At 44.6% G+C, this 15,203-nt stretch overlaps 1 protein-coding gene across 1 annotated transcript in view; it reads left to right on the top strand.

The window, feature by feature from the left end:
- Positions 1–15,203, top strand: part of LOC126295048 (chymotrypsin-like) — a 103,844-nt gene that overhangs the window by 59,398 nt on the left and 29,243 nt on the right. Inside the window, exon 3 of the mRNA XM_049987297.1 lies at positions 13,223–13,392. Coding sequence (XP_049843254.1) covers positions 13,223–13,392 — 170 coding nt within the window. The remainder of the gene's footprint in view (positions 1–13,222; positions 13,393–15,203) is intronic.

The following is a 15,203-nucleotide window of genomic DNA, read 5'->3' as shown; positions in this document are numbered from 1 at the left end:
GAGGGAAAAGACGTTAAACACTAACTGATAACATAACCCCAGTTGGTTCGCAGAACTGTACCGGTCGCACAGCACAAAGGAGCCATATGTAACACTACTGGCTGCTTCATATATGGCTATCACATGTACACATACGGGTACCTCTTTCTGATCTCGCTGTTACTTACATAGGACTATAAAAAATTTACCTAAGCTTTGATGTAAGGAATATTTGAGTCACAGCAAAATCTCCTACATTGTCACTTTCTGGTAATAAACTGAAGGGCAACACAGGGGTAAATACAAAGAGTAGTGGGAATAGTATGGCCAAAACCGACATACACAAAGTATACTCAGTGACTGATGTTTCTGTTGGGTATTCAATCAGAAGACTGGTTTGATGAAGTTACCCATGCTAGTCTGCCCTGTTCAAGCCTATTCTTTCTTCTCCTCCTTCTTTATCCTGGCCTTATCCGATGTCTCCAAGGGGTCAGCTTGTCAGTGTTTGGATTTGGCAGAGTTAGGGGTAGAGAATGTTTGGATCCCTTTCCTACCGCTACCACCACCCCTTTTCCCTCCTTTTGAATACAGCAAAATGCCATGGTGATATAGTTTATTTTATATAGGCACTACAAACCACATGGACCACAGCGTTTTGATGTATAGATCTTATTGTTGACACTCGCAAATAATGCGATAGGCATAAGCTTCTGAAGAGCACTAAGTACCAAAGCCTGTTAAGAAATTAAATTTCTGTTCTGCAACTCATTGCTGATTGTTTCGCTCTGTTGTTGTTCTCAGTCCAGAGACTGGTTTGATGGAGCTCTCCACGCTACTCTATCCTCTGCAAGTGTCTTCATCTCCGAGTAACTACTGCAACGTACATACTTCTGAATTTGCTTACTATATTCATCTCTTGGTCTCCTCTACGATTTTCACTCCCTGCACGTCCTTCCAATACTAAACTGGTGATCCATTAAGGTCTCATAATGTGTCCTGCCAATTGATCCTTTCTTATAGTCAAGTTGTGCCACAAATTCCTCTCCTCCCCAGTTCTACTCAGTACCTTCTCATTAGTTATGTGATCTACATATCTATTGTTCAATATTTTTCTGTAGCACCACAATTCTGTTTTCTTCTTGTGTAAACTGCTTATCGTCCATGTTTTACTTCACTTGGCTACAGTCCATACAAATATTTTCAGAAAAGACTACCAGACACTTAAATCTATAATCGATCATAACAAATTTCTCTTCTTCAGAAACGCTTTTCTTGCCAGCGGCAGCCTGCATTTTATATCCTCTCTATTTCAACCATCATCAGTTATTTTGTTGTCCAGATAGCAAAACTCATCTACTACATTAAGCGTCTCGTTTCCTAATCTAATTCCCTCAGCATCGCCTGATTTAATTCGACTATATTCCTCTATCCTCGTTTAGCTTTTGTTGATGTTCTTCTTATATCCTCCTTTCAAGACACTGGCCTTGTGTTACACTGTTCTTCCAAGCCCTTTGCTGTCCTGACTGAATAGCAATGTCATTGGCAATCATCAAGGTTTTGCAGTACTTCTCCCTGGATTTTAATTCTTATTTCAAATTTTTCTTTTGTTTCCTTTAGTGCTTGTTAAATAAACAGATTGAATAGCATTGAGAATAGGCTACAAACCTGTCTCACTTCTTTCACAACCATTGCTCCCCTTTCGTACTCCTAGACACTTATAGCTGCCACCTGATTTCTGTACAAATTGTAAATAGCCTTTTCCTCCCTGTATTTTACTCCTGTCACCATCAGAATTTGAAAGAGACTATTGCAGTGAACATGGTCAAAAGCTTTCTCTAAATCCACAAATGCTATAAAAGAAGTTTTGCCCTTCCTTCTCCTATATTCTAAGATAAGTCATAGGGTCAGTATTGCCTTGCGTGTTCCTACATTTCTACACAATCCAAACTGATCTCCCTCAATGTCAGCTTCTGCTAGTTTTTCCATTCATGTATTACGAATTCGTTTTAGTATTTAGCAACCGTGACTTTTTAAGCTGATAGTTCGATAATTTTAACATCTGTCAGCACCTAATGTCTTTGCAATTATTATATTCTTCTTTACCCTGAGGGTATTTCGTCTATCTCATACATCTTGCTCACCAGATGGAAGAGTTTTGTCATGGCTGACTCTCCTAAGGGTGTGAAAGCTGTTACGGAATGTTGTTTACTCTCAGGGCTTTTTTTTCACTTAGATCTTTCAGTGCTCTGTCAAATTCTTCATGAAGTATCATATCACCCATCACGCCTTTATCTACATCCTCTTCCATTTTCATAATATTACCTTCAAGTACCTTGCTCTTGTATAGACCCTCTATACACTTCTTCTACCATTCTGCTATTCCTTCTGTGCTTGGCACTGGTTTGCCACCTGAGCTCTTGATATTCTAACTCTTTTCTCCAAAGGTCTCTTTAATTTTCCTGTAGGTGACATCCATCTTACCCCTAGTGATGTATGTTTCTACATCCTTAAATTTGTCCTCTAGCCACTCCCGCTTACCCATTTTTCACTTCCTGTCGAGCTCATTTCTGAGACATTTGTATTCCTTTTTTCCTGCATCATTTGCTGAATTTTTATATTTCTCCTTTCATCAATTAAATTCAATATCTCCATCTATATAAGTCTCAATTCTAAATAAATCAAAATCTTGTGACACACATAACATTAATTGACTGATGGTGCGAAACATCGATTGAATTCTTATAGTCTCACCTCATCACATGTTGTTGTTGTTGTGGTCTTCAGTCCTGAGACTGGTTTGATGCAGCTCTCCATGCTACTCTATCCTGTGCAAGCTTCTTCATCTCCCAGTACCTACTGCAACCTACATCCTTCTGAATCTGCTTAGTGTAGTCATCTCTTGGTCTGCCTCTACGATTTTTATCCTCCACGCAGCCCTCCAATACTAAATTGCTGATCCCTTGATGCCTCAGAACATGTACTACCAATCGATCCCTTCTTCTGGTCAAGTTGTGCCACAAACTTCTCTTCTCCCCAATCCTATTCAATACTTCCTCATTAGTTATGTGATCTACCCATCTAATCTTCAGCATTCTTCTGTAGCACCACATTTCGAAAGCTTCTATTCTCTTCTTGTCCAAACTATTTATCGTCCATGTTTCACTTCCATATATGGCTACACTCCATACAAATACTTTCAGAAATGACTTCCTGACAGTTAAATCTATACTCGATGTTAACGAATTTCTCTTCTTCAGAAACGCTTTCCTTGCCATTGCCAGTCTACATTTTATATCCTCTCTACTTCGACCATCATCAGTTATTTTGCTCCCCTAATAGCAAAACTCCTTTACTACTTTAAGTGTATCATTTCCTAATCTAATTCCCTCTGCATTACCCGACTTAATTCGACTACATACCATTATCATCGTTTTGCTTTTGTTGATGTTCATCTTATATCCTCCATTCAAGACACTAACCATTCTGTTCAACTGCTCTTCCAAGTCCTTTGCTGTCTCTGACAGAATTACGATGTCATCAGCGACCCTCAACATTTTTATTTCTTCTCCATGGATTTTAATACCTACTCCGTATTTTTCTTTTGTTTCCTTCACTCCTTGCTCAATATACAGATTGAATAACATCGGGGAAAGACTACAACCCTGTGTCACTCCCTTCCCAACCACTGCCTCCCTTTCATGCCCCTCGACTCTAATAACTGCCATCTGGTTTCTGTACAAACCGTAAAGAGCCTTTCGCTCCCTGTATTTCACCCCTGCCACCTTCAGAATTTGAAAGAGAGCATTCCAGTCAACATTCTCAAAAGCCTTCTCCAAGTCCATAAATGCTAGAAACGTAGGTTTACCCTGCCTTATTCTAGCTTCTAAGGTAAGTCGTAGGGACAGTATTTTCTCACGTTTTCCAACATTTCTACGGAATCCAAACTGATTTTCCCCGAGGTTGGCTTCTACTAGTTTTTCCATTCGTCTGTAAAGAATTCGCGTTAGTATTTTGCAGCTGTGACTTACTAAACTGATAGTTCGGTAATTTTCACATCTGTCAACACCTGCTTTCTTTGGGATTGGAATTATTATATTCTTCTTGAAGTCTGAGGGTATTTCGCCTGTCTCATACATGTTGCTCACCAGATGGTAGAGTTTTGTCCAGACTGGCTCTCCCGAGGTCGTCAGTAGTTCCAATGGAATGTTGTCTACCCCAGGGGCCTTGTTTTGACTCATGTCTTTCAGTGCTCCGTCAAACTCTTCACGCAGTATCGTATCTCCCATTTGATCTTCATCTACATCCTCTTCCATTTCCATAATATTGTCCTCAAGTACACCACCCTTGTATAGACCCTCTATATCCCCCTTCCACCTTTCTGCTTTCCCTTCTTTGCTTAGAACTGGGCTATCACATGTATGGCTAATCAATTGTGGCATGTCAACAAATCGACAACGAGCATCTATCGAATTCGTGTCATATTTGAGCCGTGCTGTGGCTCACGTTGGTGCTGTTTGTAGGTTTCCGTCCCCGTTGCACGCCAGACAGTATCAGTTAGTTGACACGGTTGCGGTTGATTGTCTTCTTCTTGCGTTGACTGGCGCCACTCGGTTTCGCAAGCGTTATCTGTCCGCTAGTGGCAGCAGCGGCGATTATCGATATGTAGCAACTGTTGCCCTATCTTTGGAGCGGCGTCGTCGTCTTTCCGGGTCGTTGAGTGGGCCAGTTCGGTTGGGCACTCAGGAGGGGCCAGGTCCGCGCTGTGCGAGAACACACCGGCACCGCTGGCGGCACGCATGGACTGCCGGATCGAAGGTCTGTGGTCACGAGGGTGCACGGCCTCGTCGTTAACCACATACTGCAAGCTTTAAGATGAGTCAATCCAAGTAGAGAAACCTCCACATCTCGCGCGATCCTCCAGTCACTCGGGTTCGTGTTGCTGCTCATAGTGTCACCGAGGCGAAGAGCAGCGAGTGGAATGCTTGGAAAAGGCGGATCTGATTAGCTTTCCTCGACTTCTTATTACTACTTACTGCGTCCAACATGTTGCAATTTGTTAAGTTCAACCAGCGGTATTTTTCCTGCCTGGTGGCCGCTAACACCCCAGTTACCTGCCCTGGGGGGTTAGTGTATGTAACGGCAGTGTACGTTTCCTCGCCTCGCCACTGCTGTGCGGAAAGGCGTGTGGTTTTGACAGATTTCTTGACTGTAGACCACTAGTGATTCTTTTACTCCAGCTGTAGTGATTTCTTTCTCGTTCCAGGCATTCTAAGCACACTATTCTGGTGGCGTAGTGCAGCCCACCGGTTCCAGCTTTGGCGTATCGTTCCATTCCCGCCTTCGGTCAGGTAGCTTTAGCAAATTTATCATTTGTCGTTCGTCAGACTGAGTTACCATCTTGTGAGGTGAATGCAACTTTCGGCTGCCTATCACATCATGAAAGTGTTTGTTGCCGGACCTGCTCAGAGGTGGATTCTTGGAGCACCATCTGTGACTGGCCCTTGTGTTATGTTATTGTGTCATTTGTTACCATACCTTGTAATGCCTATTGTTACGACAGACGGCCACTTGTTGCGACTTCTGCAGCACTTGGTGACAGCAGACACAGTGGCTGTGCGAAAGACTGAGACGGCGTGGAGTTTTACAATAATTTATTGAACTTTCTTTGCAATTTCTCCCTCGTCGTCGCTGCCCAGCGCTGCTGCTGCTGCTGTGTAGATTCTCCGACAATACGCTGCCGATCGCACTGGGCCACCAGTGCTCCGCTGAAGCCAGGATGCCCTGTCTCGAAATTTGGTAGAAAATCCGAAGAAATTCTGGTCGTATGTAAAGTACATACGCGGCAAGACGCAGTCAATACCTTCGCTGCGCAGTGCCGATGGTACTGTTACCGACGACTGTGCCGCTAAAGTGGAGTTATTGAACGCAGTTTTCCGAAATTCCTTCACCAGGGAAGACGAATGGAATATTCCAGAATTTGAAACACGAACATCTGCTAGCATGAGTTTCTTAGAAGTAGATACCTTAGGGGTTGCGAAGCAACTCAAATCGCTTGATACGGGCAGGTCTTCAGGTCCAGATTCTATACCGATTAGGTTCCTTTCAGTTTACGCTGATACAATAGCTCCCTACTTAGCACTCATATACAACCGCTCGCTCACTGATAGATCTGTACCTACAGATTGGAAAATTGCGCAGGTCACACCAGTGTTTAAGAAGGGTAGTAGGAGTAATCCATCCAACTACAGACCTATATCATTGACGTCGGTTTGCAGTAGCGTTTTGGAGCATATACTGTATTCAAACATTATGAATCACCTCGAAGGGAACGATCTATTGACACGTAATCAGCATGTCTTCAGAAAACATCGCTCTTGTGCAACGCAGCTAGCTCTTTATTCGCACGAAGTAATGGCCGCTATCGACAGGGGATCTCAAGTTGATTCCGTATTTCTAGATTTCCAGAAAGCTTTTGACACCGTTCCTCACAAGCGACTTCTAATCAAGCTGCGGAGCTATGGGGTATCGTCTCAGTTGTGCGACTGGATTCGTGATTTCCTGTCAGGAAGGTCGCAGTTCGTAGTAATAGACGGCAAATCATCGAGTAAAACTGAAGTGATATCAGGTGTTCCCTAGGGAAGCGTCCTGGGACCTCTGCTGTTCCTGATCTATATAAATGACCTGGGTGACAATCTGAGCAGTTCTCTTAGACTGTTCGCAGATGATGCTGTAATTTACCGTCTAGTAAGGTCATCCGAAGACCAGTATCAGTTGCAAAGCGATTTAGAAAAGATTGCTGTATGGTGTGTCAGGTGGCAGTTGACGCTAAATAACGAAAAGTGTGAGATGATCCACATGAGTTCCAAAAGAAATCCGTTGGAATTCGATTACTCGAGAAATAGTACAATTCTCAAGGCTGTCAATTCATCTAAGTACCTGGGTGTTAAAATTACGAACAACTTCAGTTGGAAGGACCACATAGATAATATTGTCGGGAAGGCGAGCCAAAGGTTGCGTTTCATTGGCAGGAAACTTAGAAGATGCAACAAGTCCACTAAAGAGTCAGCTTACACTACACTCGTTCGTCCTCTGTTAGAATATTGCTGCGCGGTGTGGGATCCTTACCAGGTGGGATAGACGGAGGACATCGAAAGGGTGCAAAAAAAAGGGCAGCTCGTTTTGTATTGTCACGTAATAGGGGAGAGAGTGTGGCAGATATGATACACGAGTTGGGATGGAAGTCATTACAGCAAAGAGGTTTTTCGTGGCGGCGAGACCTTTTTACGAAATTTCAGTCACCAACTTTCTCTTCCGAATGCGAAAATATTTTGTTGAGCCCAACCTACGTAGGTAGGAATCATCATCAAAATAAAATAAGAGAAATGAGAGCTCGAACAGAAAGGTTTAGGTGTTCGTTTTTCCCGCTCGCTGTTCGGGAGTGGAATAGTAGAGAGATAGTATGATTGTGGTTCGATGAACCCTATGCCAAGCACTTAAATGTGAACTGCAGAGTAGTCATGTAGATGTAGATGGTTGAGATGAACTCGCCGCCGCTGAGAGCCGCGTCGCCGTGAGGTCAGCTGCCGACGCCGGCTGCACCGGCGGCTGGGAAGCCGTCAGTCGCGATGTCGGCGAGGTCCAGTCACGGACGGACCACGCGCCGTGGGGCCGGCTTGCCGTGAGGTCCGGGCGTCAGTTCCCGGCGGCGCCTGCGACCGAGACCGCGCTGAAGCCGGTCCTGCCGGAAGTTCTCGCCGCAGTCAGTGAGCCGTGGCGCCGACCGAACTCGGGCCGGCCTCCAGAGCTGAAGTTGGCATCTGGAGGCGAACGGATGAGTCCTGAGAGCTGGAACACACTTCCGGAATCGTCACCTGCGGAGACTGAACATTCGGACACCACGTCCGTCCTCAGATCCGAACTGCTTCCTAATGGCTTCTGTCTGTTGCTGCCTGCACTCCACTATTTACACTCCTGGAAATGGAAAAAAGAACACATTGACACCGGTGTGTCACACCCACCATACTTGCTCCGGACACTGCGAGAGGGCTGTACAAGCAATGATCACACGCACGGCACAGCGGACACATCAGGAACCGCGGTGTTGGCCGTCGATTGGCGCTAGCTGCGCAGCATTTGTGCACCGGTGCCATCAGTGTCAGCCAGTTTGCCGTGGCATACGGAGCTCCATCGCAGTCTTTAACACTGGTAGCATGCCGCGACAGCGTGGACGTGAACCGTGTGTGCAGTTGACGGACTTTGAGCGACGGCGTATAGTGGGCATGCGGGAGGCCGGGTGGACGTACCGCCGAATTGCTCAACACGTGGGGCGTGAGGTCTCCACAGTACATCGATGTTGTCGCCAGTGGTCGGCGGAAGGTGCACGTGCCCGTCGACCTGGGACCGGACCGCAGCGACGCACGGATGCACGCCAAGACCGTAGGATCCTACGCAGTGCCGTAGGGGACCGCACCGCCACTTCCCAGCAAATTAGGGACACTTTTGCTCCTGGGGTATCGGCGAGGACCATTCGCAACCGTCTCCATGAAGCTGGGCTACGGTCCCGCACACCGTTAGGCCGTCTTCCGCTCACGCCCCAACATCGTGCAGCCCGCCTCCAGTGGTGTCGCGACAGGCGTGAATGGAGGGACGAATGGAGACGTGTCGTCTTCAGCGATGAGAGTCGCTTCTGCCTTGGTGCCAATGATGGTAGTATGCGTGTTTGGCGCCGTGCAGGTGAGCGCCACAATCAGGACTGCGTACGACCGAGGCACACAGGGCCAACACCCGGCATCATGGTGTGGGGAGCGATCTCCTACACTGGCCGTACACCTCTGGCCATCGTCGAGGGGACACTGAATAGTGCACGGTACCTCCAAACCGTCATCGAACCCATCGTTCTACCATTCCTAGACCGGCAAGGGAACTTGCTGTTCCAACAGGACAATACACGTCCGCATGTATCCCGTGCCACACAACGTGCTCTAGAAGGTGTAAGTCAACTACCCTGGCCAGCAAGATCTCCGGATCTGTCCCTCATTGAGCATGTTTGGGACTGGATGAAGCGTCATCTCACGCGGTCTGCACGTCCAGCACGAACGCTGGTCCAACTGAGGCGCCAGGTGGAAATGGCATGGCAAGCCGTTCCACAGGACTACATCCAGCATCTCTACGATCGTCTCCATGGGAGAAGAGCAGCCTGCATTACTGCGAAAGGTGGATATACACTGTACTAGTGCCGACATTGAGCATGCTCTGTTGCCTGTGTCTATGTCCCTGTGGTTCTGTCAGTGTGATCATGTGATGTATCTGACCCCAGGAATGTGTCAATAAAGTTTCCCCTTCCTGGGACATTGAATTCACGGTGTTCTTATTTCAATTTCCAGGAGTGTATATCCGGCAGGAGGACGTTTTTTTTTTTTTTTTTTTTTTTTTTACCCTCGGTGGTAGCTTTCTGTTATTACTCTCGCAGTATGTTGCAGCGTAACTTAGGCTGCTGGCCTCACTTCTCGTTACTCAGCACTCTCAATGCTTCGCTCGGCGCTCGGTCTGTATGCGTCCTTGCGTCAGCTTGTTGGTAGTCTGCTACTCTCAGCAAGGCTATCTGTGCCACGCTTCGCATCGCCTCTGTCGCCGGCTGCCTCTGTTTTGCCATTCTCCACTGTGTGAAGCATCGCTTACTATATTAAAGGTTATGTGTGTCTAGTATAACATTTCAGCTCCTCAACACCAAATTAAAACGTTCCATTAGGAGGTGTCTGCTTCGTGAAAAAGGTCTTGAGTTCATATTGACGACAACAAGTAATTCTTCATTACAGACGTTTATTTACAAACAGAACTGACAGACTCAACAACTGACTCTCAGAGCTAACCGCACTGCATATCCGCACTGGCAACTGACAACTCCTAGGTGTATTAATATCTTTCCAAACAATGAGAGTCTTTGACAATGCTTTGTTCACAATACGATAGCAATTCACGACTTAAAACCAAATCAGACATTACGGAACTTTAGCACAGATTAAAGCAAGTAAAAGGATCAGTACAGATAAATTCTTACAAGCATAATTTCCAAATAGATTTTATAACATCTTTCTACCAGCTTCTGGATAACCTTCACCAGATTTGTACCGATGTTTCAGAAATATCTTGACATTTGATTCTGGATGTTTCTTGAGTGATTTAGAACAACTATTTATATGTAAAATGATTTAAATCGTGTTTCAAAACGTAAATAAATCTTTTTAGCAATATTTCTTGATACAAATCGTCTTTCGAAATTAGGTTATGAAACAGTTTTCACAAGTTTTCGTATTTTTGCGATCATAATATAGAATTTCTCCATAGAAAGCTCCAGAAGTGTGCATTAAACGTTCATTTAGAGACTTTCTCTTTAGCTGGTGCGTTTTTAAAAGTATCTTGTCCATATTATACGAAATAATTTAGCTCAAAACTGATAATTTATACAATTAATCAGAGCTACAGCAAACAGTGAGTCTTTCTTTTACAAAATGAAATATAATTACAAAACTGAATGAAAATAGGTTACTAACACTAATATATATTTACATTAATTCTATTTTTGTTCTTTCTGTGCAAAATGTCCTAATATTGACACAGTACAATATTTAAACATCACCAAAGTTTCCCTTTACATTTTGCATATCTGTATCGACATCCCCTAAAAGTCTACAGTATCGAATACTTCAATATGTCCCAATATGTCCTGTAATGTTACACTAGTTAATAGTTCCTGTCGCCCTCTGGAGTAAATCTAGCAGTGTAAGGGTTGTTTTTACAGGGTTACCATCATCTTATTTCACCCATTTGGCGGTCAGTTGCTTGTTTCTTTTATTAACCTTAGCTTGTATATCCTGTTTTACAGCAGGTTTCTCATTTTTTTTTATACAATTGCCATTCCTGACGTATAAGGCCTTCAGCTGTGACTGTGGTCATTTGTTTTTAAAAATATGAAGATTTGTATTTTAGCAGTAAGCCTTAAAACCTTATGTACTGCCATTCCTGGTGTCTGATACCTTCTGCTCCCCGCATCTCGTGGTCGTGCGGTAGCGTTCTCGCTTCCCGCGCCCGGGTTCCCGGGTTCGGTTCCCGGCGGGGTCAGGGATTTTCTCTGCCTCGTGATGGCTGGGTGTTGTGTGCTGTCCTTAGGTTAGTTAGGTTTAAGTAGTTCTAAGTTCTAGGGAACTGATGACCGTAGATGTTAAGTCCCATAGTGCTGAGAGCCATTTGAGCATTTGAACCTTTTGCTGTGTTTGTGGCCACTTACTTTTTAATATTTCAGTATCTCTTAAGTTGTAATTGCAGCGAGTTCTTAAACATTCTTAATTTATTGCCATTCTTGGCGTGTAAGGACTTCAGCGGTGATCACAGTGGCTTGTTCTTTTCAAACATTATCTGTATCTGTATTTTATGGTGATTTGCTATATTGTAATGCACTGAAAACATTATTATTTACACTGTTGTTTATTCCTTCATTAATAATGTCTGGTATTTTTTAATTTATTGTTGAATCTGGAATTACTGTTTTAAAAATAAATGTGTGTAACTGTAAACGGCAACCAATAGTAACTGATTATGGCCCCGTCCACAATCGTAACCGAATCCTGCCTTTCCTTGACTACCATCTGGTTTCAATATTGATCTTATTCTTATACATTTGCGGTATAAGGAGCCATTCGAATGTGCAGAAACAGAGAGAGCAGAGGAAAGTAATTTAAACGAAATGCTGTCACGCACACAAACTGATGGTTCAAATGGCTCTGAGCACTATGGGACTTAACTTCTGAGGTCATCAGTCCCCTAGAACTTAGAACTACTGAAACCTAACTAACCTAAGGACATCACACACACATCCATGCCCGAGGCAGGATTCGAACCTGCGACCGTAGTGGTCGCGCGGTTCCAGATTGTAACGCCTAGAACCGCTCGGCCACCCCGGCCGGCAGACACACTGAAGCACAAAAACCTTAGATCTAGTCCCTACGAACCCAGTGAGGCCATTTTACGGTACACTCTTGGGGCCTGCAGAAAATAATATCTGTTACTCATGCGTTTTGCGGTTATTTTCTTTACTTAATGAGTCCCAGTAACTCTGTGATTCATAGAACTCCTTTTCCTTCGTCAGTCGTAGGTCTTGAGTACTTTCACCTATTACTGTATTTCATGGAATTTGGTGCGTCCTTTAGTGTAGCGCTTCTGATGAAATACAGGTTACCCTTCAGGCCGACATATGTAGTCCCTTATCCCACAAATGTCCTAGGGCTTCGTTCCAGTTTTTCCCTCTGGAGTCTCCAGCACCGCGAAATAGCATTCCAAAGGCATAAACCACAATATTATCAACCACGGCCATGAAAACAACCAACGGTTTCACTGCTAAGTGCTGGAAGACTGGTCCCTTGCAGATAGGCTTTCAGCCTTTACTTCAGTATTCTGCCACGTCAACAACACCAACCGAAGTAAGTTATTTGCAGACATTCGTATTTCCTGCGGGCAGCGATGACAAAACTAACAAGCTGGCCACCAGAGTCCCTGAAGTCAGCTGGTGCCCACACTGGGTTGCCCTGTGTCCACCGAGACTGCTGCATGCAAAAGCCGTGTGCTCTATGATGGGCAGGGCACCTCTCTATTTGAGCACGGCCAAGACACTTCGCTGCAATCTCAGCTCAGTTTATCATGGGCTGCACTCATTTCTCTCTTATCGTTGGTTTCGGACAAATGGTTCAAATGGCTCTGAGCACTATGAGACTCAACTGCTGTGGTCATTGGTCCCCTAGAACTTAGAACTACTTAAACCTAACTAACCTAAGGACATCACGCACATCCATGCCCGAGGCAGGATTCGAACCTGCGACCGTAGCAGTCGCACGGTTCCGGACTGCGCGCCTAGAACCGCGAGACCACCGAGGCCGGCGGTTTCGGACAGTTATCACATGGTTACGATGAAGTGCGAGAGCTTTTTTTGTTCTCTATGCATTCGACGAAATTACAGTATTGTGAATTTATTGGTAAATTAATTGCGCTTCTGTTTCTCACACTCTCTAAAAGTGTTTCTGCATATATCTGTAGACTTTTCAAACATGCACCTATTACAGCTGAGCAGCGACTTATAGACTGGTCTGCTGCATCTGAATGTCTCATGTATTGATTTTCGATCAACCATATGTAGCAATCAGTTCTACCGCCAGTCTCTGCTTAAAAACTGCTGATACTGTATGTACTGTTGCAGCTTCAAAAAGTACCATATACGCCTGGGAGCCATCCACATGATGGAGCACGATGATACCATGTGGACCACCGAAGCCATCTGGGCCAGGGCACATCCAGAATTCAACGCGTTTGGGAAATCAGTCAATGATGTGGCTGTTATCTTCCTGCCTGAGGATGCTCCTTTGAGCAGTGAGTGGTGCAAAGTACAAAATAACACAGCCTTCTTGCTTCATAGGGCGCGAGCTGGCGCCTGTATGTGTGTGTGTGTGTGTGTGTGTGTGTGTGTGTGTGTGTGTGTGTGTGTGTCTGTGTGTCTGTGAGGGAGAAAGAAAGAGAGAGAGAGAGAGAGAGAGAGAGAGAGAGAGAGAGAGAGTATCTGTGTGGGAGGGAGAAAGAAAGAAAGAGAGAGAGAGAGAGAGAGAGAGAGAGAGAGAGAGTGTCTGTGTGGGAGGGAGAAAGAAAGAGAAACAGAGAGAGAGAGAGAGAGAGAGAGAGAGAGAGAGAGAGAGAGAGAGAGAGAGTGTAGGCGAGGGCGGTGTTTGCAGTTACTAAATGTCAGTAATATGATGAAACGTTGCCGCACTTACATTTCTTTCCGTTCTTGATTCAATTAATGAACTGTTCTTATGTTACCAGAATCTTCCACCGGTTCTTGGTAGAACAAAATTATAATAAGTGAGAAGCACCAGTTTCCTTTTGTCCTACGATACTACTTTTAATTTGTTAACCGGATTTCGGCTTAGAAGGCCATCTTCAGACATTTACTGAGTATTGTTACCATAGAAGTTACAATATTTGCAAACAACATTGGAAGAGATGTGTAACACGTCTAGACTGAAGCAGAAACATACAATAAGTAATATCGTTGACAGAGTGGTGGTAATGCAATGAAAACGTAAAAAAAATTGAACAGCAAATAAACAAAAATGGAGTAGACAGGAAAAACTTTAACACAAAATGAGAACATCATGCCTACATAATAGTTTCTATGAATGAAAAGACTAATAAAATAAAATAAAATTAGTACTTGACGAGGCTACATCAGGAGGTATAAAACATGGAGACTGATACACAAACCAATTAAAAGCCGGCCGTGGTGGCCGAATAGTTCTAGGAGCTACAGTCTCAAAGGGCGCGACCGCTGCGGTCGCAGGTTCGAATCCTGCCTCAGGCATGGATGTGTGTGATGTCCTTAGGTTAGTTAGGTTTAAGTAGTTCTAACAAGGGAACCTGCCCATCGCACCCCCCCCCCCCCCCCCCTTCAGATTTAGTTATAAGTGGCACGGTGGACAGGCCTTGAAAAACTGAACACTGATCAATCGAGAAAACAGGACGAAGTTGTGTGGAACCACGAAAAAAATAAATAAAATATACAAACTGAGCAGTCCATGTGCAAGATGGGCAGCATCAAGGAGAGTGTGAGCTCAGGAACGCTCTGGTCCCGTGGTCAGCGTGAGCAGCTGCGGAATGAAAGGTCCTTGGCTAAAGTCTTCCCTCGAGTGAAAAGTTTAATTCCTTATTTTCAGACAATTATTATCTGTCCGTCCGTCCGATGCGATCACTTTTTTTGGGAGTGATTATCACATCCACAAGAAAACCTAAATCGGGCAAGGTGGAAGAATCTTTTTGCCCATTCGCCTAGTGTACAAGTTAGGTGAGTCGACAACATATTCCTGTCATGTGACGCACATGCCGTCACCAGTGTCGTATCGAATATATCAGACGTGTTTTCCTGTGGAGGAATCGGTTGACCTATGACTTTGCGATCAAATGTTTTCGGTTCCCATTGGAGAGGCACGTCCTTTCGTCTACTAATCGCACGGTTTTGCGGTGCGGTCGCAAAACACAGACACTAAACTTGTTACAGTGAACAGAGACGTCAATGAACGAACGGACATATCATAACTTTGCGAAAATAAAGAAAGCAAAATCATCACTCGAGGGAAGACTTGAACCAAGGACCTCTCGTTCCACAGCTGCTCATGCTAACCACGGGACCA

The sequence above is a fragment of the Schistocerca gregaria genome, chromosome 11, assembly GCF_023897955.1.
Source record: "Schistocerca gregaria isolate iqSchGreg1 chromosome 11, iqSchGreg1.2, whole genome shotgun sequence".
Taxonomy (NCBI): domain Eukaryota; kingdom Metazoa; phylum Arthropoda; class Insecta; order Orthoptera; family Acrididae; genus Schistocerca; species Schistocerca gregaria.
This window is presented reverse-complemented; position numbering and strand designations above follow the sequence as displayed.